Below are 24,147 nucleotides of genomic sequence, written 5' to 3' on the forward strand. Positions count from 1 at the left end.
TGTGCGCAGTCGGGGTGTTTGTTTGCATTCACAACCCCACCCCCACCCCAGGGCTTCAGCTGGCCATCGAGCAGGGCTGGCGCTCTGGCGAGGACGCATGGTGCTTACGCTGCAGGATTAAGTGCTGTACCTTTAAGAGCTGAGCTTCCCAGACAGAATAAAGCAGAACTCTGGTCGATGCCCGAATGATCCCCAACCCCCCTGCAGCTACTCGGGGGGGTCAACACTTGTCCTGGGGCCCCCCAGCCCTGCGGCCCCGCTTGGGGGCTCAGACCGACAGCGTGTGGCCAGGAAATGAAGGCAGCTGAGAGCTGCGGATGGGGACCCAACCCAGCAGCCTGGGGGTGTCCAGCAGCTCCCCCTGACTGCGCATGCTTAGCTGGGCTCAGCTGTGTTTAGCCTTACAAGGCCGGTGAGCAGAGCCTGGCTGCAGCTGAGGCCAGTATTCAGACACAGGCATCCGACACATCCAAGTCCCTGCCCCTGCACCGTGCCAGGGATGCAAAACGACCAGGCCCACTCACCCAGCGGAAGCCAGGGGCAGATGGACAGAAGGCAGCGCAGGCTGCAGAGGCCGCTGGGTGTCTCTGGGGGCTGGTAGCGGCCGGCAGGCATAACAATAAGCTTCCCTTTAATACCATGTCACAGCCCCTGTGCCCCAGGGAGGGATTTTTCCCAAGGGACCTGGGCCAGGCTCTGAGCTTTAACGCAGGCCACCCGATCGCCCGGAGCGTGTTGGGCTTTTCCGATGTGCTCGCTAGCTTGGAGGCAGCTTGACTCTGCGCCCCCCCACCACCACCCAAGCTCTTTCGTTCACAGTGCCACTAGCCCACGGCTGGCGGGGGGATGTTCTGCACCCTCTGTTCAGGGCAGCTGATGAGTCACTGTGGATGCGCTGTTCTTACTGGGATGCAGCTGCTATGCAAACTCAGCCAGGCAGCAAAAAGCAGATCATAGGGGCTAAGCCCTGGGAGCCCCATACAGTGCTTCTGTCTCAGCCACAGGGACCCAGGCCCTTTCAGGCTTCTTGCAGAGGTCCCTGGCGCAGGGCCTGGCCCTGCACTCAACAAGCAAGCAGAAGCGCCTGAGTGGAGCACCTAAAGGCACTGCTCTGAGCCTCTTTGGTAGCCCAGGCCGGCCGCCAAGGAGTGATTCAGGTGGCAGAGCACCCACAGCCAGTGGCCTGTATTGCGATGGGGGGGTGCACATCCACTCATGCATTGGTGCAGCTAACAAAATTTATTCCACACACAAAGAGAAAAATTAGCGCGCCCCCTGGCAAGGGGGCTGGAAGGGAGAAGGCGAGCAGGATACTGCAGTGCACACCAGGAGAACACTGTAGGGGGTAAAGCATCAGCCCTGTGCAGCCAGGGCAGCCTGTGGGATCTGTCCATGTCCTGCAGGGCTCCAGTGAGCCCTTGGGCCCGTGGCCACACTGGCTGGTGCCAGTACTCGCTGGGCCAGAGCTGCTGCCTCAGCCATGGCTGTGTGTGAGCCAAGCCCTGGCAGGCTAGCCCCACACCCCAGTCCATGCAGACCAGGGGCATTGTTTTCGAAAGCACCTCAGTAACAGAGGTTCAGCTCATTGGTGAGCCTCAGATTTAGGTGCGTGCGCCTCGCTGACTCGGCTCCAAGCTGCAGCAGGACCTGGCTCTGACCGATCCCCTCTAGCAGAGGCCTGAGGCCTCGAGGCCTGGCAGAGCCATGCTGGAAGGATTTGTGTGTGGGAAGGTTCAAAGCTGAGTCAGGGACAAAGCTCAGCAAGGACTGGGGGTGGGGGGAATTAAAGGGGACTAGTGATTCCCGGGGGACCAGGGCTCCCAGCTACGCCTAGTGCGGCAGCCATGGTGGCCAGAGCCCCAGGTCCTTTAAATTGCCCCGAGTGCCATTTGACACACTCTGGGCCAGCTGGGGGAGAGGCTGCCCCCAGCCCTGCCCCTTCAGCCCAAGATCTGCCCCTCCCCCCCTTTGCCCAGGGGCCCAGCCAGGCTGTCAGGCCCACTGCCCTCGGCATACCCCTTCCACGCAGCTCCCAGCAGCCGCCTGCTCCGAGTAAAGCTGGGATGACTTTATAAATGGAAAGGACTAATGCAGGGATGGCAGGGCCCCCCTTTCCTTTGTTTTTGCGGCAGGAAAACTTTCAGGACATTTTCACGTGCTCTGGGAGTCAGGACTCCGCCCAAAACACTGGGTTTCGAAGGTCCAGCTGACCTACCCGACCTGGGTGCAGTGATGGAAGGAGCCGTCCCAGAAAGTGATATGAATCCTGGGATCGTACATAGGGACTGGTAGAGTGTATGGCCTTTTCACCAGCCATTTTTAGCAGGTACCAGCCCATACATGGGGGAGGGTGTGTGCGAAGGATGCAAACACACCCAGAATATCTCATTTCTCTCCCTTCCTCCCTGCTGCACTGTGCAGGGGGAGGCTGCAGGGCATGATGGGGGAACCCAAGACACCCTGGGAGCTGTAGTTCCTTGGTCAGCTCCTTGCATAAACACCTGGCCCTGGAGCAGGGAAGGGACTACATTTCCCAGCATGCTCTTGGCTGCAAGCGAAAAGAAAGGGAGGGGGAACGAGGGAATATTGTTTTTCACTTACAATATTACAGAGCGATGCCAGCAGATAATTTCTATAAAGCCCTTATTACTGTATACATTTCTAGTACGTTGTAACAAAATCATTTCACCCGTCACTGTTCTGCTCGCATTTTGCATTTAGCCTCACTTATGCACACTCATTGCATGCTTATTTTAACTCCTTTATATTTGAAAAAAATTGCGGTCCTTATTTACTAAAAAAAGCACACACATACCTAGAAATTCCTGCAGACAGGCCTGATACACAACTTGCAATTAAAGACACTGCTCCAACCTTCTGTGCAAGGCTAGAATCACAGAATCTGCCCCTGAAGTGCACACAGAAGAAAAGAAAAAAATGTGCCATCTTCAACAGAAGTTACTTAGCTGCATTTGAGAGGCTGCAGAGAGGCGCCCAACCTGTCAAAGGAAAGTAATCACCCCATGCCATTGACAGAAAACAGGAATGGGCTAGAGATTTCCTTAGTTAGCTGAATGTTTCCTTTAATTAAATAAGCAACCAACATAATAAGCATTTCAGCTGCCCTATTCTTCGGCCTGAGCATGCAGTAAAGGTGCAGTAAAGGTGAAGGCAATTTTGTCAGAACCCAGCCTAAGCGTACTTACACTGCTGCAAATGCAGCTCTTTGCCTTTGCAGGGGTAAACCTCACTATAAATATAGACAGAATAGTAACAGAGAGGGAGCCGTGCTAGTCGATACGCTATCAAAACAAAAAGCAGCCAAGTAGCACTTTAAAGACTAGCAAAATAGTTTATTAGGTGAGCTTTCGTGGGACAGACCCACTTCTTCAGACCAACTGGAGAAGTGGGTCTGTCCCACAAGAGCTCACTTAATAAACTATTTTGCTAGTCTTTAAAGTGCCGCGACTGCTTTTTGTTTTGACAAATCAAATAGGATAGCAGGATGGGGAGGTGAGAGGCGGGGGGGGGGATGTTAATTGTCCTGTCCGAGATAATTATGAGCATCAAAGGAAGGGAAGCAGTCCTTGTAATGGGTGAGGTAGCTGATGTCTCTGTTCATAGCACCTGTTAATGTGTCGAATTTGAATATGTTCTCTAACTCACAAATCTCTTGCTTTAATCTGTTGTTAAATTCTTTGTGTTCCAGGACACAAATTCTCAGGTCTTTAACAGAATGGCCCACTCCGCTGACGTGTTCACTGTTATTGCTTTTTTGTTTTGTTTTTTTTATAACTACAGAGCCACTGGCACGACCACTGGATGAGCCAGGCAAGCAATGCAAGCCCGGAGCTTTCAGAGAATGACCGATATGGAACGCGTAGAGGAAAACACAAACCAGAAACTCCCAGGGAATCTTGGAAAGGAAACGGGACATTAGCAGCTGAAAAAAACCGTGCAGTGGTTTATGGCTGGAGATGGGTTTGCATCCCGCCTCTTTGCAATTCGCCCCCTCTCCGAGGTGAGCTGGAACAATGTCACTTGCGAACAGCTGGAGTACAGCCTGCTCCCCTTCCCAGGCAGCGGGAGAGCCCTGGGAAAGGTCAACCACAGGGCAGGTGGGTGGCTGGCTGGGGACGCCGGAGGGGTTAGGTTACTGCCGGCTCCCCAGTGCGCAGGAAGGAATTTCAGGAAGAGCTCGGCGGCCGACAGGAAAATCCTGCCCTCCGTTTGGGCCTATTAGTCTTCTTGGTTGTGCTCGCAGATATGTATATATCTATCTCTGGAGGGGGGTGTTGTGTGTGAGAGAACAGAATTGTTCAGCCAGATGCTGGCTAGTAGGGGCCCTCCAGCAGAGAAAAGCCAGAACCCAGCTGTAATGAATATAAATGGACATTCATTATTGAGGTCAACGGATGCGAGCCAGACCGTCCTTGTTTCCCTTGCTCACTAGCATGTTCTTTCTTTTGTCACCGCGAGGGGGCTCCCTAAGTCTGGGCAGCTTCTTATCACAGTAAGGAGACCAAAGTCCCTATGGGAGAGCATGGTGTGTGCATCTCAGTCTGCAAAAGCCCAGAGATCAAAATGACCGCTGCCTCCCCAAGCCAGCAATGCGCTTAGAGGGGAGGCTGAGCCACAAGCAAACAGACAGCGAGCCGTTGCTACAGGAGGTAGAATTCGGCTACAGTCGTGTTAAGTGCTGCTGGAAGGGGCAGTTTTAAGCGTGAGATGGAGAACTCGAGCCTTGATCTCAGTGCAAGAGTGGGGCATTTGCCCAGGCCCCCCAGCCGTACCTGAGCACGTTAGGGTACGGTCTGCCTCCCAGAGACTGGATGTGGGGTTGTGGTCGGAAGCCCCTGGGTGGTGTTGCTACAGCCATCCTGCTCCACCCTAGACACGGTTCACTTTAATGGCGGTGAAGCAGTTTGCTAAATGAGGGGCATTGTGGCTGTGCAATTCTCTGCAGTGGCAGGGGAAGGAAAAGCCTCTTCTCCTGCTTTGCGAGTGGGGTTAGCAATGGGGTGGACCAATGAGCAGACCCAACAGACCCCTCGGCATTTAAGGATGTATGGAAAAACCCGAAAGCCCTGCAGTGCAGCCCACCTGCCCTGCTTCTTGGCCCATGCCAGCCTGGCACCGCCCCACCAGGGCGCTTCCCGCCCCCACCCTGGGGGGGGGGCACAATTGCACCAGAGAAAGCCATTAGCAGGGTTTCAATCTGCCAGCGACGTCCTGTGTCTGGGGGTGGGGGTGTGTGGAAGGATGGGCAAGGGTGTGTTTTTACACCCACGCATCCTCTCACGTGCCTCGTCATGTCCGCCTCCGCCCGGGTGGCTCTTCCCCCTGTCCACAGGCTTGCCTGCCCACAGGAGGTGGCAACGTCCTCTCGCGGTCACACTGCGTGGTACCGCACCAAGGGGCTCCCAGTGGACCAGTCGTGAAGGTGCCCGCTTAACTGCCTCCCACCCCATGGGACCGAGCCCAGGGAGCTGATGAATTTTGGAGCCTCCTTCGTTTCCTCTGCCGCTTTCCCGCTGCCCGGGACTCCCTGGTGACGGGCTGGAGGCTCTGCCGCAGACCAAGGCTGTTGCGTCCCCGCTGTACAGACACCGGCTCTGGGGCAGATGCCAGCCACCAGCCCAGGTGGGTGCTCAGCTAATCAGCTGGGCGGCCCCCGACTCTTCTGGGCGCCCGTCCCAGTGCCCAGCTCACAGGGTGGGGCTGGGGCATAGAGGCTGGGGTGTGGGGGAGGGATTCGGGGTGCTGGCTCCTGCTTTGGGGCACCAGCGTTCTCTAGCACAAAGCCAAACGCCCTTGCCCTGTGCTTGCCCCTGCCTGCCCAGAGGTCCTGCCCCTTCCCCACAACTTCTTCGAGGCCCTGCCCCCACTCACTCCGTTCTCCCTCCCAGGGAGGGGTTGCAGTGGGAGGGGGCTGCCAGTGGGGGAGCGGTGCAGGAGTTAGGGTGCAGGAGGAAGTTCTGACCTGGGGCAGGGCTCAGCGTGCTGGCTGTGGGCAGATCCCGGTCAGCAGCGCAATGGGGCTAAGGTTCGTCTCTCCGTCTGCCATGGCTGCTGGAAGGGGCATTCGTGTCTCTCCAGCTTCAAGGCAGAAAAGGACCGTGTGCTGCTTGCGTCCTCAGGCACCAGCCCATCGCTCCCATTGGCTGCAGTTCCCAGCCAATGGGAGCTGCAGAGCCGGCACTCGGGGCGGGGCGGCAGCATGTGTCGCGCCCCCTGCTGTGGCCTCTGAGGAGCTGGCAGTTGATTCGTCAGGAAAAGCGGTCTGCCTGGCATTGTGTGTGTGTGAGAGAGAGCGAGTGCAGAGAGGTCGGGGGTGAAGCTGGGCACCTCGTTATTCTGCCCCCGAGCCCGCCTCCCACCCCCTCCGGTAACTTGGTGCAGCCCGTGAAGGCCCACTGCTGAGACACCAGCAGCACGCCAGCTGCTCCCGGGTACTGTATAGGAAGGCCCCGGGTTGCTGTTACTTTACTCGCTCCTGCTAGCTCTGTTCCCGGGAGCAGCCGAGATTCTCGGCGCCCGTTTAAGCAGCAGCCACCCAGCAGCGGGGGCTGTGCTGTCTAATGGCTCAGGCTGCCGACCCCAGCCAGTAATAAACCCTCTCCATGGCCGGGGGCTGCTGGGCATTTAGGCCCAGGGTTACGCACCTGCGCTGGCTGGAAAGGGCCACGCTCCGGCCTGCTGTCCTGGTCTCACCTCTGTCTTCCGGCCCCAGGCCATGCCTCAGCCTGTCCCGGCTCAGGCCACTCAGCCCCGGCCCCGCAACAGCCAGCTAAGGCTGTGCCTCGTGATGGGCTTTTAATCCGCCATCCGCAGAGCGGTTGCTGTGCTGCCGTCCTTGGCCTAGCCTAGGCTGGCATTGGACTCCTGTGGCCGGCCCGTGCCAGCTGCTTCCAGGACCCAGGGGCTGCTTAACTGCAGGGTAGCTCACCCTCCCGCATGACCGCGTCCCGAACGTCTTCGCCGCACAGAACCAGCCCCTAAAGCCAGGTCAGCTGGCACAGGCCTGGCCTTTCGCTGCCACGCGGACAGACAACAGCCTCCCCGAGACAGGCTGGACTCACACGGCCACTCCGGACTCAGCTGCGTAGGGCCACCTGTGTGTGGGTGTCCTGGCCCCTCGGCAGGGCCAGGCCATTGGGATGCGGAGGGGAAAAGGCTGCCTGGGTCCTTACCGCCCTTAGAAGCGTTGGCAATAACATGGTCGGGGGCTCTGCTGCCCCAGCCCTGAGGAACTAGCCTTGCCAGCTCCATGGCCTGGCATCCCCCTCTCCCCTAAGTCATTTAGCTCCCTCCTGTCGTGTTTCCCACTGGGGGGGACCCCAAAAATACCTTAGGCTGAGAGGGCCACTCACCGCCAGACCCTCGAGCGAGAAGCTGGATGTGACAGGCTCTTGCCCGAGTTTCTGGTGGACTTAGCATGCCTGGGCTCCCCCCAGCTCTGCCCCAGCCGCTGCGCCTGTGTCACTAGGGAACAGCGGGTATTTACCAACACACAACCCCCTAAATACACTGTTTACGCTGCAGCTATTTGCATGCCAGCCAGTCGTATTTTTAGAGCTCCTGGGGGATGCTAAGGGCCTCGGCGCAGGAGTGCTGACGCCAGGAAAGCAGCCGGCACTTTGGCTGACATTTATCTTATAATTAACCGTTCTGGGAGCCCATTTCTTGCCCATCGCTCTCAGTAATGCAGCACGCAGGGCGGAAGTGGGCCCAGCCAGCCAGGGAGGAGGAAGCTGGGACGCCTGCTGCCCCTGGGACTGCAGCTCTGTCTCCTCTGGTGAGTGAGCAGCAGCCGTCACACACCGAAGAGAGCTGCAGTCACCAAGCCGAGAAGAGATGCAATCAGGAAGCATGGGGTATGGACTAGCCAAGGGCTGGCTGTGCGCTCCCCAGCGCTGGGGAATCAGCTGGGAGAAAGCCAGGGTTCCAGGCTGGGGGGGAGATTGGATCAAGGTGGTTCCCCCCACGTCGGCTGTTTCGTTGTTTTTTTTTCCAAAAAAGTGTGACGTCCCTTCTAAGAGTTGAAAAGTTGCTCTCCCCTGATAACACCGAGGGGGCGCTGGGGCCGTTTCACCGGCGGCCGAGAGCTGCAGAGTTTTGTTCTTATAAAAAAAAAATTGCAGCGACAACACAATTCCATCGCACGGTCTGATTTCGCCAGCACCACCTCCGCCTGGGGACCGTTGCTCTGCTGAGGTGTTGACAGCTCCGATCGTTAGGCTTACGGAGCGTGCGGGCTGCAGTTGATGACAGCCTTTGGGAACCCCACCCCCCAGCAGTGTCCTGGAGTGATACAGTAGACCCCTGACTTACGCAGAGGTTGTGTTCCTGCACAATCCCGCTTAAGTCAAATTTTGCATGACTCGGGGGAGCCAAGAAACTGACTCAGGCAGCAGCGCTGGTCAGTTTCCCTGCTCCTGTCAGTGGTGGGGAGGCTCCCTGCAGCCGCTGTGATGGAGTAGGGGGGGTGGAGGTGCGTGAGAAAGTCAGGCTGGATGTGTGTGTGACAGGCAAAGCAGCTCACAGGGGCTAAGGATGACCGCTGGGGCTGTAACCTAGGCTGGCAGGTAACACCTCTGACCTGAACACAGAGCAGGGAGGAGCCGAGCTCGGGTGGAATCGGAGGCGGCAGTTAGAAGCTGGGGAGAGAGTGGGAAGGCAGCCAGCTTGGGCTGAAGGGGGGACTACCTGAAGGGGAGGCTAGACTCCAGGTAGCCCCCCCTTGGGCTCCTCTCCCCAGGGCGGGTTGGCATGACTGTCTCTGCTGGCTGCACTGACACCTCTGTGCTGAGCTGGGCCTCTGTCAGCTAATAAACTTCCCGTTCTACCTGCTGCGTGAGAGTCCCTCCTGCCTGCAGCTGGGGTGCAGCGCTTGAGGGCCCCTGAACCCCATCACACCGGCCACTCACAGGAGTCAGGACACTGACCAGCCCTGCCGCATGGTCAGGTTCACAGCTCCCCTGAGTGGCGGGCAGCCCGGAGCCAGGCGCCAGCTCCCCGCCACTCAGAGTCGCAACTTGAGTGTGTGTATCTCGGGAATCTACTGTATTTTCCATGTGCCCCACCAAGACGTTGGAGTAACTTCAATAGCCATCCTGCCCATCCCCCTGCCAGGTTTGACTTGAGAGCGGGCAGTGGTTAGGCTGGGGTTAACTGGGTCTGGAGAGCCCCTGCGCAAGGCTGGCTGTAGTTATGCGAAGCTGCTCGGCCTTTCCCTAATTCCAGGCCGTAGCGCCTTCTGACACAGCAAACACGTCCTTGACTCTGGCCCGGCCCTGCATTGCTGGGGTTGGCACGCAGAGGGGATTCTCCATAACGAAGCAACAAGAGCCCACGGTGATTTCTCTTTCGCTTTCCTCAGGCGTCTCCGAGCAGACAAGCGAACGTCCGACCACGCCTGCTGTCCCTGGCACGCGTTCGCCCCGACCACGGGGGAGCTGGAAGGTGCCACAGTCGAGTGATCGGCCCCCAGGGCAGCAGGCTGCCTGGGTGGGCCCGTGGTGGGAAGTAGGCAGCCGGCCCCCTCGCCGTTATTCTCACGAACGGTTCCAGCACCAGCCACCGACCTCTTCCCAGGCGGGATACAGGCTAGACTCCGTGTTCTCATTTCTTCCATTCCCGGGGCAGACTAAACTTTGTTTTGTGCACCGAGGCATGCACAGATGCGCACCACCAATAGCTGGGCGGCACCTGACTCTCCTCTGGGCAGCCGCCCACGCACTCAGCTTACAGGGAACGGGGCGTGGGGCCGGGCATGGCCTGCGGCCCCTGCTGCTCTTCTGCAGGGTAACAAGAGACTCTGCTTTCCCGGGCTGGCCAGCCAGTCTCTGCCCGGCACTAAAACCACTTAAAGGGGGGCGCTGAGCGGTCACACGCTCAGCAGGAGTGGAGGAGCTGCGATTTGAAAGCCGCAGGCAACCAGGGCGGCGTGCGAGGGGCGTGTGGATGCTCTTCAGCCAGGGTGGCGCTGGAGGGGCGTGTTCTGGGTCAGTCGCAGCCGCAGCTCCCCTACCTGCATGCCCGTGCTCGGCCCCAGTGCAGAGTTAAACTACAGCGGCTGCTGGGAGGAGGAGGAGAGTTGCTGGAAATGAGTCTTGAGCAGGGACTAGTCACCGGGGGGGTGTCGCCCTGGCTGGGGGCTCAGGCGCCTGCTGAGCTGGATTCTTCCCTAGCCAAACCGGAGGCTCGCCAGGAGCACTGGGCCGGTGGGGGCCCAGGGAGACAGAGAGGCTGAAGCAGGGCAGGCCGCTGTGCGCGGCCCAGAAACGTGCCAGGGAAGACTGTGTCCCGAAGCCCCTGTGTGCCCTCTGTGCTGCGTCCTGGGCACCTCTGGGCAGAGCTGGGGAAGCCGCCCCAGGCCCGCTGCTTTTAGAGGCCCTGCGGCGGCCGCCCCAAAGGTGCTCTGGACAGGAGGGGGAGGACTACCTGGGGTCAGGGCCAGGCCAGGGGATTACCTGGCCCAGGTGGCTGGCAGGAGCGGCAGCCTGTTCTGGCCTACTGTGCCGCCCTCTGGGCCAGATGCGCCTGGCTTCTCTGCACCAGTGATGGGGAGGGTACCCCGGCTACTGGCACCACAGGCAACCCCCAGCCCCGGGTAAGCCCTCAGCCCCATTGCTGGAGATGGGGCTACGGGGCAGGGTGGAGGCACAGCAGGGGAGGGGCAGGGCATGGGGGGGGCTTACCCCAGACCCCGCCCCTGGGGACGGCTCAGCATCTGGGGGACTGAAGAAAGCCTGTGCCGAAGAAGCCATTCTGAGGCCCCGTAAGCGGTCGCTGGCACAGGCTCCCGGAGGAAAGGGCTCTCGGCACCAAACAGCTGGGCCGGTGGGAGTACGGGGGGAGGAAGGGCGAGATCCATCCCACAAGTGGCAGGGCCTTGCCAGAGGCTGGAGCCAGCACTCGAGGTGCGCTCGAGAGGGGCTGGAAGGAGCCTGAAGCACTGCATGTCTTGTAACCAGGGACTCGACTCTGACAGTCTCAGGCACACACCCTGCCCCATGGCATCCCCGGGGCTTGGGGGACTGAGGCCCAGCTCCTCCGGGGTATTCAGGTACCTAAGTCCCAAGTTAGGTGCCTGGATCCCTTGGATGACCTTGGGCCTGTGTGGTGACAGCACCCAGCAGGGAAGCTTCACTGCGGACAGAGCATAGAACAAAGGGCAGCTCCTTCCAGGTCTCCTCTGCCAGGTCCTTCTGGCCGGCCCCCTCAGCGATGGGGGCGGGAAATGGGGGAACATCCAGCAGGGGCAGTGAGTCAAGGAGGGATGAGATGGAGGCAGGAGGGGCAGCCAGCAAGGGCTTGGGGGAGGGAAGGTGGAAAGGCTGACCACACAGTCTTGTAGGTAGGGCAGCTGCTCTGAAGGTCATGTGTAAATTTCGGGGCAATATAGGCAGAGTATGAGCTTGGGGACTGGGGGTGGGGTGGGGGCACAGTAGCATTGGGAGCCACTTTGAGGGCCTGGTCAAATATCATAGTATAATGCTTAGATGCAATATGTTATTTAGCCACCAGGTGTTACCACTCGTAGCGTTCCAGGCTGGGTGATGTCCCTGGTAAACAAAGTGAGAGCATGCTGGAAGTCAAGCTGCACGCGTAACACTTTTTCACGTGTCATCGTAGCTGTTTTCTTTGGAAGACTTTGCTGGTTTAAGAGGGACTATCGAGCACAGATCGTTTACCTTCCCATACACCCACCATCAAGCATCAAGTCCATAACAACAAGTTTCCACCTTGGAAGGAGAGAGCCAACTGAGGGAGGACCAAAAACAGCCACCATGTAGATTTCCCTGCGCAAAAAGAACAGAGCATTTATTCCTGTATTTCCTTAAATTTCGAGATACAATTCCAGAGCTCCAGACACTGAGCCGGCATTCCAAGCAACAGTATATTATAGATAATTGTTTCTTTTATCGCTTATAAAGCCATACAATGAACTGCAAAAAAACAGCCCTCTGTACAAAGGAGAGAAAGAAGGCCAGGCGAGCAAGTAGGGCACATTCACACATGGCCAATGAGTAACAGCGGTAGTCTTTACAGAAGTGACAAAGTTACGGGCACAAAGATGAAAAACACAACATAGATTTCCACCGATACAAATACACCAAAATGGGAATTTCTGGTTTTCCTCTTCAGTGGTTCTTCTACTAAAAAATAAAAACCCTGGCACGATGCAAACAGAAGGCAAATTATTTTAAACTGTTGGTTGATGCTGATTAGCAAAGACATTTGTAACAATCCCAAATCGACAGCAACACAACATCAAATGAAATATGGAAAAAAGAGTGATTTTAAACCAAAAAAAAAAAAAAAATCCAATGTGTTTGCAAAACAAAACAAACAAACAAACAAAAAAACAGCCCACTTTGCTGCACAATTTTCCTGGTGGTTTGATTGGCAGGTTTTTGACATCCGGCTTATTTATGAGATTGGGTTTTTTTGTTTTCTAAATAATCTTTGCACACCTGCTGTGCCTATTGAAGGATGCAGGCAACGTGCTTCACGAGCATTAACCTCACAGATTTGGGTTCTGTAGCAGTAGAGTTTTGGCCTGGATTTCAGCGGGAGTGTGGGGTATATCTGTACTGCAGCTGGGAGCAACCAGGTGTGATGATTTAATTGAGTCGTTCTGATTCCCGGGATCCAAACCGGCTGCCCTGGCTTCGAGTTTGAGGCAGCTTTTTTCTCCAGGGGATTGGAGGGTGGGGCTTCTGTTACATTGACTTCTCTTGTTGTACCTGGGTAGGTCCTGTTTGCGTGACCAGATTTGGATGCGGGGATGGAATGGAGTGGAAAGACATTAACCAGGGTAGGGGGAATCTGGAAACAGGCTTGGTTCCAATAAACTCCTAAAAGTTCAATTACTTCACCCACGCCTCGTTAAGCTGAAAAACTGAACTGGGGAACCCCACACGCATGGGTGGTGTCAATAGGTATTGGGACACTCAGCTGACATGCAGGGGGAAGAGATTTTCTCCTGGCAGCTCCAATCCCAGCCAGAGCCAGGAGAGAAGTGTGCATGGAAGTGAGGAGGAAAGGTCTTCAGCGGAGAAGGTTCTGCCTTTACTGACACTCTGAACCAGTTCAGTTCCAGGGACAGAAGGATGCTGCCTTGAACAGACTCTGATTTTATATTAACTTAACCGGAGCTCCAGGTGAGATCCCAAAACCTAACTCCGGTGTATAGATCAAGGGAACGATGGCCGATCAATGCACCCTGGATGTAGAGCCAAAGTGGCCTGAAGCTTAGGGGATTGTTGGCTAGCCCGTTGGCAAATCAGGAGCGAGGCACAGCTTGGCTCCAATCCAGCACGGATGCCTTCAGACTGAAGGCCGGCAGCGCACTTGACAGATGTTTGTATTTTCAAGATTGAGTCAATGGGAAGCCGTCCATCGACTTTCAGGGGCTCTAAGGCAGAATCCAAAAGACATTCCAATCTCTCTTGCTGGGGAAGGTGGGGAGGGAATTTACTGAGCAGTAAAATATGGAGGAGACACCATCGGCCATTTGTTGGAAATGCCACCAGACACAAGCAAGCACTGCATGCGGCTTTGTCTCCGGGGGTATTTCACAAAGAAGAAGGGAAGGACAGGATTGGCCAGAGGGAAGCTGATGGACCTGCTGCTGTTAGCACTCAGTCTGTGGCTAAAGAAACCAGGCTATCTTGTGTCAACTATTTTCAGAATCTTCAGCTCTGCTGGAATATAGAGTTACATAAAATGAACATCAGCCGGCCGCTCCGGGAATCGGCTTTTACTGATACACGCAACAAAACCGACAGCAAAGAGGTTCTTGGAGGCGGAGGGGCGAGGGGGAAAGGGCACACACCTGACATTTACGAAACAAATGAAACCACTGGGGAAAGTGCATTTGCAAGGAAATCTTTGGCAAGACTACACGCAGCTCCTCGTGTGTGGCGGAGGTGTGCGTGTGAGTGTGTGAGTGAGCTATTACATCTGCTGCTGAAAAAACAGCCGTGGGATTACTAAGAGGCGTCAGCATGGAACTCAAGTACGGTGACCGCATTTCTGAACCAGGAAGAATCCTCCCAGTCCTTTTAGGAAAGGAAAACATAAACATTGGTGGGTGAAGCTAGGTTTTTGCCTGGTGCATGAGCTTCATGGATATCGTGATAGCTTCAGGGATATTACACAAGCTGACGGTTTGGCTGGGGAAAACAGGGACACCAGAAAGTTACCCATAAACTGCAACTTTTTTTAAAGGTTTTCAATGGAAGCTGGAAAACACCTGCCTATTTCATTGGCAAGATGCGTAGCATTGTATTAAAAATATAATCAGTGGTGATTTTAGCGTTAGAAATCCTGACAAGGTCTAACTACATCTTCCACCTTGGCTAACGAGTTAGCAACTGAGCCTCCGCCGGCCACAGGTGAAAGCAAGTGTTCTGCTACTATCAGGTATCTGCCGTGATTGTTAAAGAGACTGCTGGATGCCTTAACACGGGTTAAGTGTGTGTGCGGGGGGGGTAGAAATAATATGGCTCTCAGCTTTAAACAAAAATAATAAAATTAGTTTCAGCAGTGAGAAAAAGGAAGGCTGAAAAATAGAGACTTTCAAAAAATATACCTTTATATATTTAAATATCTATAAACACAGTGTTCATCTAATTGGTTAATGGCAAGGTGAGGAGGTTACAGTGAGGGGTTCCTCTTGCTTGAATTTTGCAGAAGGAGGGAATTTCTTTTAAACAGCTTAAAACATAAAGATCTCAACTTCCGACCTGACGGGGTGGGCTGGACCACAGAGCCCTGGAGGGTGTCAGACCATGACCACTCCCACCCCGGCCGGCCCAGTACCCATCTCCCAGCACCTCTCAGATGCAAGGCTAACCCTCCCACGGTCTCCAAAAACGAGACGACAAACCAACGGTCCTCACACACACTCACACGTCCGCACACACCCGCGCCCGCCGCCAACCCTCGTGTTGCTCGGCAACGGTTTAACACTCACACGCCTCATAGGCTAATTTGCTCCAGCCGCTAGCCAATCTCCACGTTCCACAGGGAAAAGGGGCGGAGTTAGAGGAGGGGGCTGTTGCGGTGGGGCGGGGGCAAAATCAGACACATTGCACCTTGGGCAATCACACGCTGCCCTCTCTTGCCCACGTCACTAGCATAACCGAAATAAACCATAAATCGTTCCGCTCTAGGTGAGTTATACAGATTGGAGCCTATATGGGGAGCCGTATATAATGGAGGGGATAAGATACACAGACAGGAATATGGCAAAAAATAAATAGTTTTGTGTAAATTCAACCCTTTTTAAAAATTTGATTAGCTTACAGTATTTTTCAGTATATTTCTTATATATTATATATATCAGGAAACTGCCTCGGTGGGAGGGAGCTGTGTTCTGGGGGGATCCCGGTAATGGTGATGCTTTCACTGGTGTTTCGCTCTGGGGTGCTTTTTGGTCTTCAGAGCAGACAGCCTGTATCACAGAACCATGCACTGAAAGGTCACCCAGGAAAAGACCTGTCTCTCCCGGCTCCTGTCTTCCCCGTGCCCTGACAGCTCTGGCCACAGCCGAGCCAGTCAAGCTGTTTACTGCACCTCCCAAAAGCCCAGAGGGGCTTGGGAAGACTGGAGGCCGATGCAACATTTTAGGGTGCCTCAGAGCTGGGTGTGAGCTGCGGCTCCTTCTAGACCTGGGTCTGGCAAGCCCCCAGTACCAGGAGTGTTTGGGTTGCAGGATGTTCTCAGATTGGGTCTCAGCTCTAACTGGAACTCAGTGTTAGGGGAAGAAAAATACACCCATAGGATGTACTGCACAGGAAGAACAAGGGGGTCCTTCCAACCCTGCCCCCAGAACTGGCCAATATCAGAAGAAGGCATAAAACCCACATCATTTTACCTGGCCAACTACACAACCATTCCCCAGGGAGGAGGGAAAACATCTCAGCTCCCCAGACTGCCCTCTGGGGGCTCTTTTCTCACCGGAGCTACATAAAGCCAGATACGAACGCGGATCACCCCTGGGGCCCACTGCGAAGTCAGGCAGAGGACTAGAGCCCCATCTGGGGACAGGGGGGCAATGCACATTGTTTGCCACACCTTTTTGTTCTCTATGGAAAGGCCCAAGCAGACAGGAGATCCTGGAGGAATTTGCCTAATCTAGTCACCCCACTTTTGCAATGCTGGCTGCTACCTGTTGCCATGACTTAGCATTTCAGTGCAAGGCCTGAGGCATTTCAGAGCTGGGCCTTGAGCCCTCTGGAAGCAAAAGCAAAGCTTATGCTTACTAAGTCGCGTCTAAACCGCAATGCACACCCATCTCCACTTCTCCGCAGGGCAGAGCATCTGAGAACCCAATCCGGCCGGGGGAGCTCTCAGCTTTTGGCTCAGCCGGAGCTCCCAAAACACGTCCGTCCTCCTTATATTTATTTGACTTTCGTGCAGCCAAACGCCCCTGCAGTCAGCAAGCTGCTGGTAGGTTTTCCAAAGGAGTAGGGCCCAGGCTCAGCCAGACCCAAGTCAGCTTCCAGACTGTTAGTCCTTAAGGTGACGGTCTTAAGGTGCTCTGGTACTGCAGACCTGCTGGACTATGGCCTACAAGCTCTTTCTGGTGAAGCCCGGCTCTGGAAAGCAGGCTCCTGAATGCAGCGAGTGAAGGACAAGCTGCTGTGAGCTCTGCTGGTGGACGAGAACTGCCGAGTGCATCTGACTCACCATTGCCCTCTACTGGACGGAACCAGAGCTGCTCTCCTATGTGTCCTAGACCCCATAGTGCTAACCATACTCAAGTGGCCTAGATCCTGCACTCTTTGGAGCAGGAGGATCTGAGTTCTCTCCCTTCTGCTGCCAGGAAATCCTGGCAGGCTGTGGCACGCAGCCCTGAGACCAAAGTGAGTTGCTAGCTGGCAACTGATTTTATATATATATATACAGACCCCTCTGCTGTGAACAGATCGGTATGACCCATCCCTGCACACGCTTCTGAGACACAGGAGTTGCAGATCTTGGAGAAGGGAAAATGAAAAGGGCTTTGACCAATTTTTTGTTTTCCTGCCTGATCGCTCGAGCACAGCGGGTTTCAACCTGCTTTCATTTGCAGACACCTAAACAACTTCAAACGGAGGGGCAGCCCCCCTTTGGAAATCTCACCCTGTCCATCGAGCCTCCTGGAGTCCTCAGAGCACAGGTGGAAAACCACCTCCCCAGCGCACAGGTTGGACGGCCAGAATGGACCACGGAGAGCGTCTAGTCCAACCTCCGGCGTAACACACGCCAGAGAGCTGCCCCGGATTAACTCCTCTCTGAACGAGAGCAGATCCCTTAACAAAGCGTCAAAATTGCCCATGACGGACAGAACCCACCGCAGCCCCTGGGTCAGCGGTTCCAATCGGGGCCATGTAGCCCTGGGTGTTATTTCCTCCGACTGACATTTGCAAGCAAAGCTGTGGATGTTCAAGGGGCAGGGCCACGAACATTCCCACTGGGACTGGGGGTCAGTTGGCCTCTGGAAAGCCCCCCGGGGGAGATACTGATTCAAGAGCCAGCCCAGTTCCACTCCTCTGACTCCCGGCCGCTGCACCGCCCTGCGACGGGAAAGGTGCTTCCTTTAGCTGTGTTTGGTTACGGTTGGGTGGGGTTTTTTTCTTCCCCAATTCAAACCTTTTTCCCCCGAATCCACTTCCCACTCCCACGCATGCACTTCCTCGCGCGCCTTCTCGGATCAACTCCAAGTCCTCCTCCAAAATTCAAGGGCGAGCGGCCCCCGGGGCCGGCTGGCAGCTCATCTCTTCTGGCCGGAGCTCAGCATGACCCGCGAGACGAAATTGACGATAGCGGCGGCTGGCTGGTCCGGATCCAGCTCCGCGAAGAGGTGGCAGACGTTGTCGGTGGTACTGCCCTGCTTCCTGGCCACAAAGCCAAAGAGCCTGGTGGGGTCACAGAGAAAGAAGGCGCATCAGAGAGCAAGCCAGCTGGGGGAGAGGGGCTACACGCCCCCAGAACGGATGGGAAACGGGAGTCCGTGTCATCACACGGGTGTCTACTGACAGCCCATGGCAGGCATAAAACCGCACCCAGAAAGTGACCGGCCCCCGGGCATGATTCAAACCCAGCTCTGTCCCAAGGGGGCCAGTCCCAGGGTCAGGGAAGCAGCTCTCGGGAAGAGCCACTCGCTGAATGAGGCCTCAGAGCTACCTGCGGGGCCCTGGCGTCTGTACCTTGCTAAGCAGCACGTTCCTGGGAGGCCATGAAAGCAGATGTGGGGACCCGGATCTCAGCTCCCCACAAGGCCTGGGTCAGCCCCAGTGACCCCCAGGCTGCCAGTGCAACCCTGTCCATGACTGGCCATTGCCTCGCCTCTGTCCTCCAGCCGTGCCGTCTCCACCCCAGTCCCTCAGCTCGGCTCAGGCCCATCTCCCCATTCTCTGCCACAGCCCAGCCCAGAAGCGCCCAGCTGCTAACAACCCCTTCAAAGCCCAGGGGAGCTCCTTCCCTCTCCGGCCTGGTGTTAGCACACATGTGGTGCCCGACCTCCCTTGAACACCCCGTGCGGCCTGTCAGAGGGGGCGGCGTTTGGAGGAGACAAGCCAGGTGAGGTGCCTGGATCTTAGCAAGGCCCAGCGTGGCTCCCTGCGGCCCTTTGACATGTTCATCATGACAGTTCCAAGAAACGGACTGCAAAACAGCCATGGCCCCATGCTTCCAAGCACGAGCGTATTCGAGCACCTGGCTCCCCTACGCCGGGGGCGGTAATCAGCGGCTGCAGGCCGGACTCGGGTTGCTAGGGTTAGCCTCTGGCGGGCCCGAGTGCATCCCGCACCTTCAAGCCCTCTCCCAGGGTCGCCTAAGAGGCTAAGGCCGAGGCTGGGGGCCGTTTCCCCTGGACGGTTCAGCTCCCTGGCTGGACGTGGACAGGGAAGGGGCTTTGCTGGTGCTGGAGCAGAGGAGCCGTCCGGCCCCGTTAAAATCCCCCCATCCGTCGTACAAACAAAGCGGCCTCTGGAATTCGCTCTTTTAAAGCCGGTTTCTAAATCCGGGCTGAGAGGGGAAAGCGCATCAGCCGGCACCGTGCTGGGCCACTTCTAATTCGAGAGCCCCCAACCCCGGCAGCTGGGGGACGTGCTGCCCTGGCCAGGCCGGGAGGAGGTCTGGGTACTGCTGTCCTTGAGGGCTGTGACTCGGAGCTGCATCGCTCAGCCACTTTGGGAGAGAGGAGACTTAAAAGCCTGGGCAGGTTGTGGGGCAGGACCAGTCCCACTCCTCAGCCAAACGAAGGTCCCCTCTAGGGACACGTTCCAACAGGACCCCGCGCCCGGGGCGCGTCCCACTGGCCCTGCCCAGGGACAGGGCTCTTCCTCCGGACTCTGGGGTTGGTTCTTACGGTCCCACACGGCAACGGGAAACGACGCCCGGCCGCGACCGACAGCGTCCCGCTACCCCGGTACAACACGCGAACCTTGCAACAGCCACGGCCCTGCACCTGCCTGCCAGGGGACGAGGCCGCTGCCTGCTGGGCTGACCAGCGCCGGAGGGGGCACTGCAGAGCCAGCGTATGCCCCGTCCCCTGCGAGAACACGCCGAGCGTGGGAATTAAAACGGCCGTCACGCCCCCCGGCACCGCCAGCTGCACCGTGGCCAGACCCAAGAGCCACTCTCAGGCAGGCTTTCACTGAGAGGAGGCCACATCCTTTCAGGGCAGAGCAAACTCTGCCGCGTGCCCATTCCTGCCCCCCGGCCCCGTCGGGATGCCCGGTTTGCTGGATGAAAGGGGCTCGGAGAAGCCTCTGTGGCTGGTCTGGTTTGCCTGTCTGCGTCATTGCTCAGCGGGCAGCCTCCAGAGCCCAGCGGCCGGACCGCGACCAGCAGCAAAGAATTCCATGCATGGCACTTACTTTGCAGGACCTCCGCTGTCCGATTTCGTCCACCTGCAGGGAGAAAACAACCCCAGGGATTTACTGCTCCACTCCCCCGGGACGAAGGCCCCGAACTCGTTTGTTAGCATCATCGTTTCTGGCCAAGCCCCAGTTGCAAAGTCACTCTCGGAGCCTGACTTTCAGAAGCTCTAAATAAGGCCTTGAGTGTGGGGTGTGGGAAAAGAAGGCAGTAAGGCCCCGATCCTCAGAGGCACTTCGGTGCCTAACTCCCCAAGTGAAGTTAAAGCCACTCTGCTCCTCCCCTCCCCTTTGAAAACGGATCCCTTGCCCAGCAGGAATGGCCGGGTCAGGCTCTCCTGATAAGTGGCTGCCCAAGCTAGGCATATCATCCTGTATCCAGCGGCTGGGCCACCGCTGACAGCCCCCAGGGGTGGAACCGGGATTGGATACGGGACTCTGGTGTGACCTGCTGGTGAGCCCAGATCCCTGGCTGGGAAGGAGCTTTCCGTGGTTTTAACACCACAAGTGACCCATGTGGCCTGGCCAGAGAACCTCGCTCAGGACTCCTGCGCCCAGCCCAGAGCTAGGCTAGAGAAAATCCATCAGATAGACCTCCAGGCCTGACACCACCATGATGCCAGAGATTCCCCGTGGGCAGGCCTGCTGGCGTCGGGGTTAAAGGCCACAGCTGCCGCAGGGCCCAGCATTCAAAGGGGCCCAAAGCAAGAGCGACGCCTGATGGCAGCTGGTATTGGCGTCTGCCGGCCACCGCTCACACTCCCGGCTGCGGGTGGGCTGCCCTGGCAGATAGCAAGTACCTTTGCATTTCAATGCTGTCCCGCCTTCCACCCCTCCAAAGCCAGCGGAGCGCAGCCAGCCAAGGCTCTGACACCCCACCACAAACACACACCCCTTCTGCGAACCCACCGCCCCGCTCCGGAGCTGGGGGGCCCAGCACTTACTTTCGCTCCTGGGGGTCCAGGTCGCAGAAGGTGACGGTGCTGAGGGGATAGTGTCTCCGGAAGAACAATCTGAAACACAAGCAGAGGCCATGGGGAGCGCGTGAGGCCCGGCTCTGCTTGGCATCCCATAGCCATCCCCGTCCTGCCTGCTCGCCCTCGCCAGGGTCTGCACAGCACAGTGCTGGGACTCTGCCTGGCCATGCCTCTGCACGCCGGGGCAGGGAGCTGTCCGCTGACAGCAGGAGATGGGGCAGAGCTGAGCCAACAGGGCCTGTCCTGGGAGCCAGCAGACACAGAGTGATCCTCCCAGGAGCCCGTCCCCGGCAGCATTTGCCCCTTACGGCAGCTGAGCAGGGGCGGGTCTCGGTGCTGGCCTGTAACGCTGGCACGCCAGCTGTGTGCTCCCCCAGTGCATGTGGCCTCCGCAGCATGGCCAGCAGCGGGGGGCAAATCCTCAGGCTGCCCCAGCAAGGAGCCCATACAGCATGGGGCCTTGTAAAGACAGTGTCCAACTCGCTTAAATATACAAATCCAAAGAGACAGAGAGATCCAGCCCCCAAACCCAGTGACTCTTCTGGGGCAGGAACTGGAATGAGACCTGGATCGGACCCCGTTTCCCAGGCCAACCAGTCTCCAGCGAAGTTTATGCGGCTATACAGAGATTCACATCTCACAGAGCTGGAAGGGACCTTGGGAGGTCAATACGCCCAGTGCACCAAGCACCAGGCCTGACAGATTCTTTTTTTAGTCCATTTGCTCCAGATCCCTAATTGGCCCCCTCAAGGGCTGAGCTCACAACCCTGGGTTTAGCAGGCCAATGCTCGAACCACTGAGCTAACCCTCTCACTTCTTCTATTCTGGGACGGAATAAATTTTGTTGTGTGCACTGAGCCATGTGCCAATGTGCACCACCATCAAGACATGCTGCCGGCGGTGGGTGCTCTGCTAACCAGCTGGGCAGCACCTGAATCTCTCCCTGAACAGCCACCCCAGCACTCAGCTTACAGGTAGAGCTGGTTCCCGTTCAGATCTGTCTCTGTCTCAGCTCCGTTACAGAAAGAAATCCCAGCTCCCTAAAAAGGGGAGCTACAGCAGCTGTAACACACCCAACACATTGTTGCAGGAATCTGCGGTACTCGCCTGGCCCCTGCCACTTGACCATCTCATGGCCTCCGTGCATTTATCCTCCTACTGCAGCCCAAGCTGGCGCAAAGACAATAATTCAAAGCAGGTCATGTTCTATTCAGCACAACTAGGGATTGAACCCAGGTTTTCTACCTCCCCAGTGGCCACCCAAACCACTGGGCAACACTTCCACCCCTGCCTGTGGTCACTCCTAAGAGCCAGGCTATCCTTCAGCCGCCTCCGCCTCTAGCTTTCTCCCACCAGCCTGTTCTGGGGACTCCTCCAGCAGGACACAAACACACCACCGTGGGAAGTGATGAGGCGAAAGGAATCCGCCAGGTTGGGAGGCCGCCTGGCTGGGGCGTACCGCGTGCAGGGCTCTTACTTTCTCTGGTTGTCCGTCAAGGTGATGCCCTGCGCGGAGACTTTGAAGTGCACGATGGTGGCGGTGGGCGTGGGCTCCAGGGCCAGCGTCTCGCTGATGGCTTTGGTGATGGCCTGCGGGCCCGTCAGCGACTCCATCTCCACCGAGTTGATGAAGAGCACGTTGCAGGCTGGAAGGGAGACACGGAGGGGTGTGAGGGGAAGGGCCAGGAGCCCACACAAGGGCCACCTCCTTGGAAGCTGCTCCTTGTCTGTCTCCTAGGGGCGGCCAGGGCTGGAGAGGGCGGGGGCTGTTCTCCCCCTCTCCGATCATGAGCGGACATGAGGCTTACGGCTTTATTCCTGCTTAAGCCTGTCTGAGCCCCAAACACAGGGGGGCCTCAGGAGAGCCGTCTGCAAGGGGACCGTGGATAGGGCTGTGGCAGGCTGCAGGTCGGAGCGAGGGGCACAGCAGAGCCGTGGGGTCCCAGGAAGGGCTGAGGGTTAGGACTGAAGCAGAGCTAGAATTGGGGGGGGGGGCCCAGACTGACATAGCAGTGGGGCACCTGTACAGCCCTGTCCGGGGCAGCCCAGGACTAGAACAGCAGAGGGAGCTGCATGTGTGGCTGTGGGGAACCCAGAGGAGCGGCAGGTCAGGCCTGAGGGTCTGCAGCAGGATCCTTTCTCCCAACAGCCCCAGATCGGGGAAGGGATTGAAAACCAAGCTCTGGATCCAAATACCAGGGCTTGGGCCCTTCCCTGCTGGGCAGCAGCTCTTCAGGGCCATTGAAGGAGCCCCACCCAGAGCAGGAACAGCCTCCTCCCTGGGCACTGAGAGGGGAAGCCCCACAGCGACACACCTGGGATGAGAACCCAGGAGTCCTGGCTCCCTGGGCCAGGTGCCAGCAGACCCCACGCCTTGGACAAGGCAGGACGAGAACCCAAGCGGCCTGGCTCTCGGATGCATATTCCAGTCACCAGACCGCCCTTCCCCGGGTACAGCCGAGCATCACCTCTCTTCAGCGGCCCTCGGTGAGGAAGCCGCCCCCATGCTCAGCAATTCCTTCCGGCCCTTCCGACAGGAGGGGCCGAGGCTCCCAAGCTCTCCCAATCTTTGGCTCTTGCTCAGCCTAACAGAGCCCTGGCGAGCTGCCTCCTGGGTGCAGTCGCGGGGCTGGCATGGGACGCAGGCTGGAGGCCAGGGCTCTGAGCAACACCGCTCCGCTTTTGCTGGGTTCTCGCTGTGCCCTGGGGCTGCAGAGCAGTTAGGATGACAGAGGCAGCTGGGCCACTCACCCGCTCCCTGCTTGAGCAGGTCTGTCGTGGAGCTGGCGGCCGCAGACGCCTCTTTCGTTTCGTCCGTGGGATCTGAAAGGAAAGGACGGGTGGTGAGTCACCGTCGCCGGAACACTGGCTCATGGGTCACCTCTGCAGGCCTGCGCTGGCGGAGACACGCCGGGACTCCCCCAGCGCACCCCAGCGGGGGCAACCCAGCCAGGCGCCTGGGTGATGGACGAACAACGCCCCTGGGGAGCCGTGGGCTTGGAGCTCATTTTCACGCACCTCCGACGCCCTCTGGGTGTCAGTAATTGTGCAGTGCTCAGGGTGCGGGCAGGGGCTGCGGGGGCTTGGATTCGGGGGGCTGAGGTCCCAAGGAGGGACTGCAAGTTGTTTTTGTTCTGGGTTTATGCAGCACCTTGCACAATGGGGGGCCCACTCAGACAATCATAGGCTAGGAGGGACCACAAAAGTCAGCTGGTCCAAGCCCCTGCCAAGACGCAGGGCCTGTTGGGACCCTATCCATCGCCATAGGGCCCAGGTGCCGCCGTGAC

At 57.4% G+C, this 24,147-nt stretch overlaps 1 protein-coding gene across 14 annotated transcripts in view; it reads right to left on the minus strand.

Moving 5' to 3' along the window:
* Nucleotides 1–11,808: 11,808 nt before the first annotated feature.
* The window catches only part of TNS1 (tensin 1), a 245,809-nt gene continuing 233,470 nt past the window's right edge, over nucleotides 11,809–24,147 (minus strand). For all 14 annotated transcript variants that reach the window (XM_075001459.1, XM_075001457.1, XM_075001452.1 and 11 more), the window contains 5 exons: nucleotides 23,612–23,683; nucleotides 22,338–22,506; nucleotides 20,828–20,896; nucleotides 19,884–19,916; nucleotides 11,809–17,918 (listed from right to left, as the gene is read on the minus strand). In XM_075001459.1, the coding sequence (XP_074857560.1) occupies nucleotides 17,774–17,918; nucleotides 19,884–19,916; nucleotides 20,828–20,896; nucleotides 22,338–22,506; nucleotides 23,612–23,683 (488 nt within the window). In that variant the 3' untranslated portion in view covers nucleotides 11,809–17,773. The remainder of the gene's footprint in view (nucleotides 17,919–19,883; nucleotides 19,917–20,827; nucleotides 20,897–22,337; nucleotides 22,507–23,611; nucleotides 23,684–24,147) is intronic.

The sequence above is a fragment of the Carettochelys insculpta genome, chromosome 8 (assembly GCF_033958435.1).
Source record: "Carettochelys insculpta isolate YL-2023 chromosome 8, ASM3395843v1, whole genome shotgun sequence".
Lineage (NCBI taxonomy): Eukaryota > Metazoa > Chordata > Testudines > Carettochelyidae > Carettochelys > Carettochelys insculpta.